At 35.6% G+C, this 12,408-nt stretch overlaps 2 protein-coding genes across 2 annotated transcripts; one reads left to right on the top strand and one right to left on the bottom strand.

Annotated features, from left to right (window-relative positions):
• Window positions 1-52: 52 nt before the first annotated feature.
• On the top strand, window positions 53-2,037 carry LOC116182092. Its single transcript, XM_031502595.1, has 3 exons — window positions 53-343; window positions 405-491; window positions 553-2,037. Exon 3 carries the CDS (start codon window positions 640-642, stop codon window positions 2,035-2,037), a length of 1,398 nt encoding a protein of 465 aa, XP_031358455.1. The 5' UTR covers window positions 53-343; window positions 405-491; window positions 553-639.
• An 800-nt stretch (window positions 2,038-2,837) lies between these two features.
• Window positions 2,838-5,180, bottom strand: LOC116182096 (zinc finger MYM-type protein 1-like). The gene is made up of 2 exons (XM_031502599.1): window positions 3,260-5,180; window positions 2,838-3,212 (listed from the first exon to the last, which is right to left on the bottom strand). Exons 1-2 carry the CDS (start codon window positions 4,453-4,455, stop codon window positions 3,203-3,205), a joined length of 1,206 nt encoding a protein of 401 aa, XP_031358459.1. The 5' UTR covers window positions 4,456-5,180; the 3' UTR covers window positions 2,838-3,202.
• Between the last annotated feature and the right edge of the window lie 7,228 nt (window positions 5,181-12,408).

Here is a 12,408-nt window from a genome sequence, read left to right as displayed (position 1 = left end):
CGTACAGCAGCACACGTTCCATGTACGTAAGGTACACGTATGTACCGTGTACGTCCATTTATGAGTTATTGTTGTTGCGTAAGACTTATTACCAAATTTGTACATCCATCGTACGTACGTGTTAAGACGTCCTATGTTGGTACAACACCGTTCGTTCAGTATACGCCATATCTTCGGTTTGTGTTACTATTCGCGTTTACAGTTTACACTGTTGGTAGCGGCGGCTAATTTTTTCGTAGTTGGTAGAACTCGACACTCGTCCCGTTACGTGTTTTACAGGTTCCATTTGTTTAATGCTTTGTTTTGTTGTAGTGTAGTTATTTTATGGATTACACTTTTACAGGTAAACAAATAATAATTGCAAGTAGTTAAAATGAGGAATGAATTTAAATAATTTGTTGTAGGCGTTGTATGAAGTATTTTCGCGGTTTATTTTGTACGTAACCTCAAATTTGTTGGCGGTAATTTTCAGGATTACAACACTTGTACAGGTAAATAAATAATAATTGCAAGTAGTTAAAATGAGGAATTAATTTAAATAATTTGTTGCAGGCGCTGTATGAAGTATTTTTGCGGTGTATTTTGTACGTAACCTCAAATTTGTTGGCGGTAAGTGCATAAGTACGATTTCTTTTTATAATGGCTTCTAAAAGAAAGAGAAATTCTGTTTGTGCATCTCGGAGCCAGTATCGAATTGCGAGAACACGAACCGATCTGGCCGACGAAATGATTTCTTATGATGTCCCGCAAGTGGCTGATAATATACCCAATTCCGATCTTGATGTACCCAATTCGTTAGCTATTATTGATGATATTAGCAATGTAGAACCCTTACATTCTGTAGTTGATGACAGTATTGACGTGGAAGTGCATAGTGATGAATTTTCGTTATTTAGTTCCGATACTGAATCTAATAATAACGTTCGTGATTCGTCTCCAGAGTCATCCACGTTTAATTTCCCTACCACTACTAATGATCATGCCAGTGAAAATTTTCAGTCTCATTTAGCTTGCTGGGCCATTAAATTTAATATACCTCATGTCGCATTAAATGCATTACTTCTATTGCTAAAAATGTTTTTTGATGCTACACTCCCAAGCAATGCACGAACATTACTTGACACACCTCGACAGTTGCATATCAAAACAATTGAACCAGGTCAGTACTTCCACATTGGAATTATTAAAGCAGTTACAAAATTGTTGGCTAAGAATAATTTAGCCCATTTAACACCTGCCAGTGGAATTAAGATATGTGTTAATATCGATGGTCTGCCTATTGAAAAAAGTAGCAGCAATCAGCTCTGGCTAATTTTGTGTAATTTACAAGGTAATGTTAACAATGTCGAATTAATTGGTGTTTATCAAGGTTTTGACAAACCTAAAGAACCAAATATATTTTTAAATGATTTTGTTCAAGAAGCAATTTTCTTAACAAACAACGGCTTTACTTTTAATGGTAAAATATTTCCATTTGAAATAGCAGCATTTGTTTGTGACGCTCCAGCAAAGGCGTTTATAAAAAAGACGAAAGGTCACGCTGGTTACAGTTCCTGTACAAAATGTTACACAGTAGGTAATTTTGTAGAAAATCGTGTGTGTTTTCCCCAAATAGCAAACCTTAAACATCGAACAAACCAAGAATTCCGAAACAAGGTAGATGAAGATCATCACACTGGAACTACAATACTAGAATCTATTCCTGGTCTTAATATGATAGCTGCTTTTCCATTGGATTATATGCACCTCATTTGTTTAGGTGTGATGAGAAAGCTTTTGTTAATGTGGGTTACTGGAAAACCACCGACAAAATTGCAGCACATAAAAGTTCAAAATATATCACAAGCATTAATTAAACAAAGACCATTTTCACCTTGTGAATTTGCTCGTAAACCGCGATCTTTATCTGAAGTAAATCGATTTAAAGCAACAGAATATCGGCAGTTTTTATTATATACAGGCCCAGTTATTCTGCGTTCAATATTATCGCTAGATATGTACACAAATTTTTTAAGCCTGCATATAGAAGCCGCATGATAGGGTAAAGAGGACAGTTTATCGACACTCATGCCAGTTTATTGGCACAACGTTGTCATCATTAATTTTAATAAGCGTTAGGGGACGTCTGCGAACTGATTTATGTTGAATATACCAATGCTTGGCACCTATGTCTTCTAGACACAGTAGAATTTTAGCCTCGTATTTGTAGTAGAACTAATAGATGCGCAAAGTTGAAATGCAGTGAGCTTCGAATTGATTACGTTCTCAAGAAGGTGATTTTTTTATATTCATAAAGAAGCCTGACGCATGTGAATTGCTTTTTAGTAATGAACCTTTTGCCATCCCTAAATTTATTTACATTAAGAAAAGCTGATTTTTGGACCTATTTTTTCCTACTTTAACCTCAAAACTGATCTTTATTAATTAATAATAAGTGGTGCCAACTACTGTCTTGAAATTGTACTGTAATAACAGTGTATTTGGCACAGGGGTGCAATCACTTGAAATTCTCCCATGGATTAAAAAGTTCAAAATCGTTTTCGTTTAGCTCTGTATAAAACAATTGATTTCAACGCATATAAAATAAGTCACTTTGTTATATTCTTTGTATAAATAGTAACTGGACAGTGCCAAGTAACTGTGGTTTGTAAGCAAGGGCGGAGCGTTGAGTGATGACGCGAGGGATAGTGAGGGGGGGGGTGGACAACCGCCAAATCGAAGGGGGGTTTTTGCAAAATTTGCCCTTGAAAATCGCATTTTAAAGCATTATAAGGTCCAGAATTGATAAACAAACGTACAATTTTTTTTTATTAAATTTAATACGAAAAAGCAGTAACAATAAAAAAAGGTAAGTATGTACTAATTTTTAAAATGAAGATCAATTCGTCGATTTTTGTTTTGTTTAGCGAAAACGTCTATAACTGTTTCTTCAAATGTGGGTACCGATCTCATATCTTCTAACAGTGCACCCTCAATGCTCATTAATGCTAAAGCGGAGAGTCTTTGTTGGTTTTGAGAATTTCGCAGATAAGTCTTTATTCTTTTTAAACAAGAAAACGATCTCTCTGCGGAACTGCTTGTGGCAGGAATAGTTAAAATTAATTTGCACAATTTAGATGACTCTGGGAAGACAGAAGATAATCCAAAAGACGTAATGTATTGATGTAGCTCAAACACACTGCTCTTTTTCATATCGGGATCTCTATAAATCACTGAAAGTTCACTTTTTAAACGATCTGCGTCAAAGAATTTTCCGTACGTGGTTAATAAAGAAGAAAAAAGTTCGTCAGGGAAGTTCTTTACAAATGAATCAAATAGTGTGGAATCCAGAAGACGTAAAAATTTCAACTTAGAAATTTCGCTAAACCGTTGAGTAATGTTCAAAATAATAACGTCTAAAATTTCATAAAACAAACGTGCGTATGTGCTTTTCTTATCTTCTTCGGGAATTGAATCCAAACGCATTCTCTTGTTTGGTGGCCGATAGTCCGACGTAAATCTCTCCATACGCTCCCAAATATCACTAAACTCTTCTCTCATTCGCTGGATATGTGATTTAAAATCGTCGATCTTTTTATTGCAGTAAGCGATATCTGAAATTTTTGATTGTAAAATTTTAAACAGGCTCTCAGAGTGTGGGAATATTGCAGAAAACACGTCCAAGAAAAAATTAAAATCAAAATCTCGCAATAAAGTTAAAAAGCCTCTAGCACAAATGGTCGTTTCGCGATCCCATTCTTGATTTTGATCTTCCACAATTGCTTGAAAAAGTCCTTCCAAATCTTCCTTATGTTCCTTCGCCGTTTGTACTATTCGGCTTTGAAAGTTCCACCTTGTAGGAGCGACAGTTGGAATTCTCTTTCTTACATGAGTAGCCAGTGCGCGTGTTCGTTTGGACGACTTGGCAAAAAAAACGGAAAAACTTAAAAGATTTGTAAAGAAAATTTTAACTGGTTTAATGAAACTAGCGGACTGAGATAAAACTAGGTTCAGTTTATGGGCATAACAATGAATAAATGTTGCGGTTTTACAATGTTCTCGAAGTCTCGTCTGCAATCCACTATGTTCGCCTGCCATTACAGCCGCACCGTCATAAGTTTGTGCCACTAATTTGTCAGCACAACCAAAGTCCTTCAAAATTTGCAAAGTGTGTTGCAAAAGAGAATCTGCTTTTCTATCAGAGCTGACATCTGTATAGTGCACAAACCTTTCTTGAACATTTCCATCCTCAGTTACATATCGGAAAGTAGCTGACAATTGTGATTTCATAGTGATATCAGAAGCTTCATCTAAAATTAGGGCTACAAAATCAGTTTTCGAGATCTCTGTTTTAATTTTTTCGATCATTACTTCGGCAACTGATTGGATTAAATCATTCTGAATGTCTGGGGAAAGACCGCGAAAAACAGTAGAATTATCTAAATGCGTTTTAAGCGTGTTATCATTTCTTGCCATTTCATTAATAAATTCTACGAAATTTCCCTTATTTTTTGATGAGTCGCTTTCATCATGACTTCTAAATGGAAGGCCAAGTTTACCTAGCAGACATGTCACCCTGACAAGAGATCCCACAATGTGTCTGTTTTGTTTAACAATTTAATTATGTTTTTCTATACTTAGTTTGTACTGAGTACTTAAAGCAAATTCAATTCTTTGACTTTTTCCAAACAATAACAACTTTTTTTCACAGGAAATATGATTCTCCGAATTAGTATGCCTCTTACCGGAACGATATATATTGTTTAAATCATTATATCCCGATGTATTCCACACACTTTTCTCTGAAGAGAACAATAAACAAGACCAGCAAAAAAGCTTATTTAGTTCCTTACACCCACAAAGCCAATGTTCATTTTTATATACGTTTTCATTAAAATGTCGAACGCACGATTTCAGTTTCGTGTTTATATTTAAAGTGGGTCGCGGTTGTCCATTTTCAATTATTTGTAATTTTTGTGTAAACGAACAAGTATTAAATGACGAACGTAACAGCTTTTCAATGACACAGTCACATTTCATTGGAGCAGGAGCAGCCATCGCGATCGCATACAAAAACAAACTCAACGCGCTTATTACGCTTAAACTGCAAGAACGAGATGCGGTCCTGAAATCGCATCACAGTGCACGTAAACGAGCATTTAGCAGCAGCAGAGTGATCCATGTGAGGTCATTGATTCATGTTGACTTCGAACGTTTGTCTTTATGTGGCATACACCATCGCATCAAACCTAGTCAGTCAGCAACTTCGCTCGCACGGCTCGAAATAAAATAATTTAAATTTGACAGAGGCGTACTAGTAATTAGTAAATAAATAATGTATGCTTCTGGTAGGGTTAAAAAATATTAATTACCTACAAATAAAAAATAAATAAACAAATACCGCCAATTTTTGAAGGGATGCGACGCATCACTCGCATCCATGGACGCCACGCCCCTTGCTGCCGACAACTTTACTACCTACTGTTAATTGTGATGGACATCTTTTGTTTTATCATGGCACACTTGAGTTCGGAAAAAACCTTTTTTTACAAATTGGCGTTTCAACTTGGTTTTCTTTAAAATGTTCTTATGGAATGTGTGGTGCCATTTGAAATTTTTAAAAAATATGACATTTAGCGAAGGTCAATCGAAAATTTTATTTTTTCGATAAAGTACCTAAACAAAATATGTGATTGTGGAAGAGGTCTTAACCTGTGCCTCAGTTAAAAAATTAGCCACCTGCGCGATTTAGTATATCTAAAAAAAATTCCGGAAAACTGTCAAATTTTGAAGAAAAAAGGGTATAACAGCGAAACCATTACAGTTAGGGGTATAACATGTTACATAAAAAAATAAGTACTTTAGATGCTTATAAAATTAGGAAAACTTGCTTAGAGCATATTATACAGGGTGTTAATTAAGTGCTTGTAGAAACTGTAAAGGGTAAATCTTTGACAAATTTTAAGATAAAAAGTTTATATGAACATGAATTCGCAACGGCCTGGTTTCTGAGATACAGGGCGCCAAAGAAAACTACTTTATACGGTTTTTTGCATATATTGTTGTTAACTAACATGGCAATTGGACGAAATTCGGAAAAATAACATTTTCTCGGCTTATTTCAATTTTAATACGGGCGAGAAAATACGAATGCGATACCTACACGGATTTGAAATCACCGAAACCGTTCCGTGTAATTAAGTAATTTCTACGACGGAATTTCCCCAACAAAGCCGATTTCTACATCGGGGAAATTTTTACGGCGCAATTAATAATTGTATATCCCCGGTATTCTTCATATGCCCGCGCGCGGCTTGAACAATTGAGCCTGTTGCATACAGCGGATCTGATCGTATGTATTCGTGCGTATTTGAATAATTTAAATTCATAACGAATCTCTGCAACTGTTTGATGAATTTATACTCATAAACTCTTCGCTACATTGAAAACTTTTCTGTAGCACTGAAACTCAGGAATGAATTTCAGAAGAATAGCAGTAGCATGGGCGATTTGAACTACGAAGTAAAATGATGTACCACACCTTTTGGTTTTCTATTTCGATTTGATTATACAGTGATATTTATTAAGAAGTAAACTAGGGATTTATGTATGTTCCCTATGTCTACTTTTAAAAGACAAAATCTCCTCTGAAGGGTTCCTAATTTTATGCATCTAAAATAACTTTTTAAAACAAATAAACATCTGGCTGTCATATTAATTATTTTGAATATTGTTGCTCGGGCTTAATAGAAAAAAAATCTTTTACGCTTCTTAATCTGTGTCCGGCATATACCAATTGACAATTACCAATTTTTTCTTCAGTTGAATACATCGTACACGAACCAAAATAAAAATACGGAACCCAAAACGACAATATTCAAATTAATTAATGTGACAGCCAGATCTTCATTTGTTTTGGTTGCATAAAATTAGACGCCCTTCGGCAAAGGTTTTGTCATTTAAAAGTAGACAGTGAAAAACAATACATGCAAATCCCTATGTCTGCTTCTTAATAAATACCACTGTATATGCAAAGATATTACGTTTCGAAAATTAGTCCTTTCAATTACTTATAACTTATGAAGCGTTACATAAGCAACCAAATGTGGAAAACTGGCATTCAATTATCATTGTTATTAATTAAAGGACAATAAAATAAGGAAAATGGTGAGTTCTAATAACAATTACTTAAATTTTAAGCGTATCACGCTTTAGTGCATTTGAATAAGGCTTTTTGAGAATTAATTTAAATATTAAATAAAACGATCGTAAACTAGTAAAAACAAGTGACGTTTAACAGCAATTACCGTATCTTTTGTTTTAAAGGCATTCGCTTAAAAATTAAATGATTCAGTACTTTAGCTACAGTAAGGTAAAAACCCGCTGTGGTTTTTTAAATGTGTGACCCATTTATTTGTGTGTGATTAAAAGAATTTTTTATACTCTTTTTAACTATGTAAGATATCATATCATTTAACAAAGAATAACTTTTTTTATCAATTTCATTTAGTCCATAATAGTCTATTGTCGTTAATTAAAGAATATAAAACACTTTTTAACCATTCAAAAATTCAACACTGCCTCAACTTTTTGTCATCAATTGACAAAATATTAACTTCTACATACAAAAAGTAAAAAAATTACTAATAAACCATAATAATATAAACAGTGTTTTTCATTCTTGATTTAATAATTAACATTAACCGACTTAACAAAAATTAATTATTAAATTGCGCAAATATCGTCCGTCTGTCTGAGGATTTAAGATACAGTAAACAAAAAAGACAAAATCTGTCGGTTCACTAACCGGCTGCCCCTAATTAGGGGATGTTATCTATTAGCCCAGTCAATCTACTACCAAAATGACAAATAAAAATAAAGCCTAAAATTTTCTTTGGATCTTCCTCTTGATGAACATATCCGAAAACCCCATATGTGGGGTGTGCGCAACATGTTGGATTTTACGTCACTTTTTTATCAATAGCATGAGGAAAGCAACAATATCATCTTTCTAAACTTTTACTCGGCGTCTCATGCTCGGTCGCCTGCTCGCAATCGAATGGGGTGTGCCTCAACTGTCCAGTGCCCCTCGTACGGGAATTGTGATATTACGAGCTTAATGGGTGAAGGAGAGTGTATTATTAAGCGGCAGAGCAAAGCGATGTAAGCTTTATAGGGGAGTCGATGGTGTCCGTCTGTCCGTAAAACGCTTGGACCGATTTGGTTCAAACTTTGCACAGGTGACCTATATGCCACATGTAATAAGCCTATTGAAAATGGGTCAAATCCAATGACCCCGTGGGGTCACGCTTCTCTGTTCCTGTTTTTAGATGCTCTTTAGGGGTTTAATATATTTCGGTTAGTTTTTATGTTTGTTACTTCAGTATGTTTATTTCTCTTTCTCCTCCCCCTTTACCCCTCTACGTACACAGCATACTATCGGCAATACTTAGTCATAAAGGTAATAGACACCGACGAAAACACTAGAACCAAGAACAATTTTTAGCGATTTTCTCCCCTCGGAAGGTTTACTTTTTCTGCATAAACATCTATGTATCTCCTAAAGGATTACAGGTAGAAAAAAACTTGTTATACCTACGTTTTTTGTAGGAAATTTGATGATCTTTACTTTTGTATATACAGGTGGTTATGAAAAAGTTGATAGTTTTCGAGATATTGAGGAAAAACCAAAGAAAGTGACATAAAATCCAAAATGGTAGCCTGTTGCGCACCTCCCACATAAGGAGTTTTCGAATATGTTCAAGAGGAAGGCCCAAAGACATTTTTGGTCAAATTTCCAAACTATATAAATTTCTTTATTTTTATTTAACTTGACTGGGCTCTATCTGATTTGCATTTAACTAACTTGAACTAACTTGATGTTTCAGTTTATTAATGTTTATTGTTGTTGGTTTTAATCTGCACAGGAATAAGTGAGTTGGATACAAGTGCGAATTACAGCAGTTTAATTACTAGGGTAATTTCTAAATGTGAGTTTAAGATCAAGCGAGAAGGACAAGTGTTATTGCCGGAATAAAATAAACACTTTCTTAGTTTCGGTCTTTTACGAGTCCAGTTTCTCATTTAAGAGACTGGCAATTACAGTTGATGATTCCGTGATTCACACAACTTTTTATTAGGTTCGGTCGTAATTAAACATATTATATTAGATTGCCCTCCTCGACTCGATTTTATGTGTTGCGAGCTTAGGGTTTTTATAGAGAACCGTAAAAGATGATAAATATAATTAAATTACTTTTTGATTTCGCTTGGCGAGCGTTTGTTGTTTGTTACGTGGTGTTAATGGAGTTGTTTTTCTTTTCAAATTTATCAATTTTACTTAGTTTACCGTACGTCGAAATGAATGCGCGGAATGTATTTGTCGAATTTGGGTTAAAATACTGAGGGTCAAGTGTAATAATAAATTATTGCAGGAAACAAAGCGCATATTCGTAATTGTTAATTGTGCGGTTATACGTTACCGTTTTATGCCAAAAATGTGTAGGTCCATGCGCGCTTGTTGTCACCTTAATTACCGATTGTGAAACAACAAAAGCTTTAATAACCGCATACCGACCCGACCACGAATTGTTGCGACAAAAGATATGGATAAATATTCGCATATTGCGGCTTTGATCGATTCGCCCTATACGCTTTCCAATTTTGAAATACTTCCACCGCGCGTCCAGGCGAATTCCGCAAGTGTCAACAAACGTATTTAAGTGAAAAAATTATTTACGCCCGGCGATCCTTAAGCGCATTAAACGGCAGACAGATGGACAGACCGCATTTCAAATAGTGACAACCTGTAATTAGGGTTTAAGCATTAGGAGTCAAGATCTGCAGTAGGCGGCTCGCGTTTCCAAAAAACTGGCCGCCTACGAGGGACCCTTGGAAAGTTTACGCAGAGCCGCATTACACACGCGGGCGTAGGCGTAACGCCGCGAAAGATTAATGAAAAAATTGCATGCAGAAATACGTTAAAATATGTAAATGGAGGCTCGCTTTTCCAAACTGGAAACCGCTCAATAAGCATACGCGCACGAATTTAAGAAACACAAACTTGTATCTGTCAGAGCAAGGAAGATACGTTAAGCCGATTCGGTCGGACTGTTAAAATCTCATCTCCTCTTTTCTTTATTTCATTTTATTTAATTTCTCGTTTTTATTTATTAAGGGTTATAGATTATCCGCCGACGTTTGTTTTAACGATCAGGTTTAATTATTATTGGACCTCAGTTTTACAGTTTCGTTTTACTACCACATATTCGGTGTCATCGTTTTATTTTATCCCTCTTATTTATTGTGCCATAAATGACCGGTAAATCGGAAAATATTTGAAAATTTCACCGCCCTCTTGACGCGTTCGTGTACTAATCAAGCAAACAAAAGCCAAAACAAAAAAAACCGAATATGTGTATTCAATTTCGATCTGAATTTAACAGGTATATCAAACAAGAGCCCACCCATAACTACATCCCCCTTACAATAGTAACATGATATCATACTTCGACTGCATATCACTGTTTACTTTTCATATTCGACTGCACAATGCGTGCAGTTGCACAAATTATTACTGCAGAAACTAGGGGCGATCCGACGCCTGAAACGAGAGCCGTTTCGACGCGGGAAGTGCGGTTCGTTTTCTTCGACGTCTCGCGCTTTCCCGACGAAAAGAGAGATCGCAAAAAATTGGGGGCAACGCGATATTTGCGGCGGTTTGATGCTTGGCCAACTGTAACACTCACCGTTTGTAACAATGACGCCATGTCAAATCATCATCATGGGAGAAATACAATGTAGCCCCATTCGGACACCCTGTATCTCTCCACTGCATGCACGAGCATAATGAGAAGCCATAATAGATTGTGTTTAGTCGCCGGTAAAATATTAAAAATTAAAAAAAAAAAGGAAGAATCTCATAATGCACTCAAATGGTTGCGAGTTACAAGTGTTCATGCCTGAATTGCGGGGATCGAATTACGAATTCTTCGACGACTTTGTTTTGTATAATTGAAATTATATACGTTAACGGTCGTTAATTAACGGAGCAGAATTAACGCACTTTTTACGGTCGATATCGGTTTTGAGACGACCCTTGAACGGAAATTAAATCGCTTTCCTCAACCTTGCCCGTATTGGTTAAGGGAAAATTTAATTTACTATAAGCAGCAGATAGATACGTCAAAGAGGTTGAATGGAATGAAGAACGGATTCCTATTTTAAAATATTGTGCCAAAAACAGATTTTGCACTATACATTTGACATTAGCATAACTCTGCATATTACCTCCAATAATCATAACTTAACCGAAATTTTCCAATTACGATTGTCCATTACACTCTTAATAATTAGATAATAAATTAATAATATATAATTTATTCTCCATAAAACAAAATCAAAACTCTACAAATAACACGAATAAAAACAGGAAAAGGGACTGCATTCAGTGCCGAGAGACCCTGTTCTTCCATACAGCCCCAATCCAACGTATTATTACATTTCAAAAAATTATTCTAATAAATAAATGCACGATCACTAATAACACTAAATTATTTCCAACCTCAAAAGTTTCATCTACTGTCTCGCACTTTATTGTAGCTTACTCAGCTGCAGTAGTAATCTTACTTGCACTTTGGAGCCATGAACCGAAAGAGTTTTAATGGACGGTGGTAACGAATTATAAACTTTACAAGCATTATGTGAAAAAGATCTGCGGAAATAAACTGTTTTGTGTATAGGGACCGTCAACAAGCCCCTATGACGTAAGTTTAAACTATGTACATTAGTGCGGAACAGTAATCGTTCAGCCAGGTAGGGTGGCGTCGCAGTAGTGATGACTTTATGATAAGAACTGATGAGTGCAATGTCCTCCGCTTTGACATATTAAGCCAACCAGCTTCCTTAATTTTAGGAGAAACATGTTCACTGCGTCTGATTCCGTATATAAACCGTAAACATGAGTTTTGCACCTTTTGTATTCTTGAAGCTGTATGTGAATCAATACACGCTCCATATACGACATCTCCAAAGTTAAAATGAGATAACACGAGGGAATCACACAAATGTATTTTAGTTGCAGTTGTCAGAACATGCCTACTGGGATATAATTGCTTTAATACAGAAAAGGATTTTCGTACGCACCCGTTAATGTGGGCAGTGAACCTCAAGTTAGTATCCAGGCACATCCCCAAGTTTCTGGCCTCGCAACTTATAGGTAGTTCCAAATTATTAATTTTAACCTTAACAGTGGATAATGCATTGCTTCTCATTAATTTTCGACCAAACAACATCACAGTAGACTTATCTGCATTTAAATGTAAATTATGTTTCATAGCGGTAGCTGCTAATTTGCTAAGTTCATTATTTATTATTTTAGTAGCAGAATCAATATGCTCCGGAGGGAACGAATAATAAACTTGGGTGTCA

The sequence above is a fragment of the Photinus pyralis genome, unplaced genomic scaffold (assembly GCF_008802855.1).
Source record: "Photinus pyralis isolate 1611_PpyrPB1 unplaced genomic scaffold, Ppyr1.3 Ppyr1.4_unclustered_Scaffold3517, whole genome shotgun sequence".
NCBI classification, from domain to species: domain Eukaryota; kingdom Metazoa; phylum Arthropoda; class Insecta; order Coleoptera; family Lampyridae; genus Photinus; species Photinus pyralis.
Note: the sequence above shows the minus strand (reverse complement) of the source record. Positions and strands in the feature narration are given on the sequence as shown.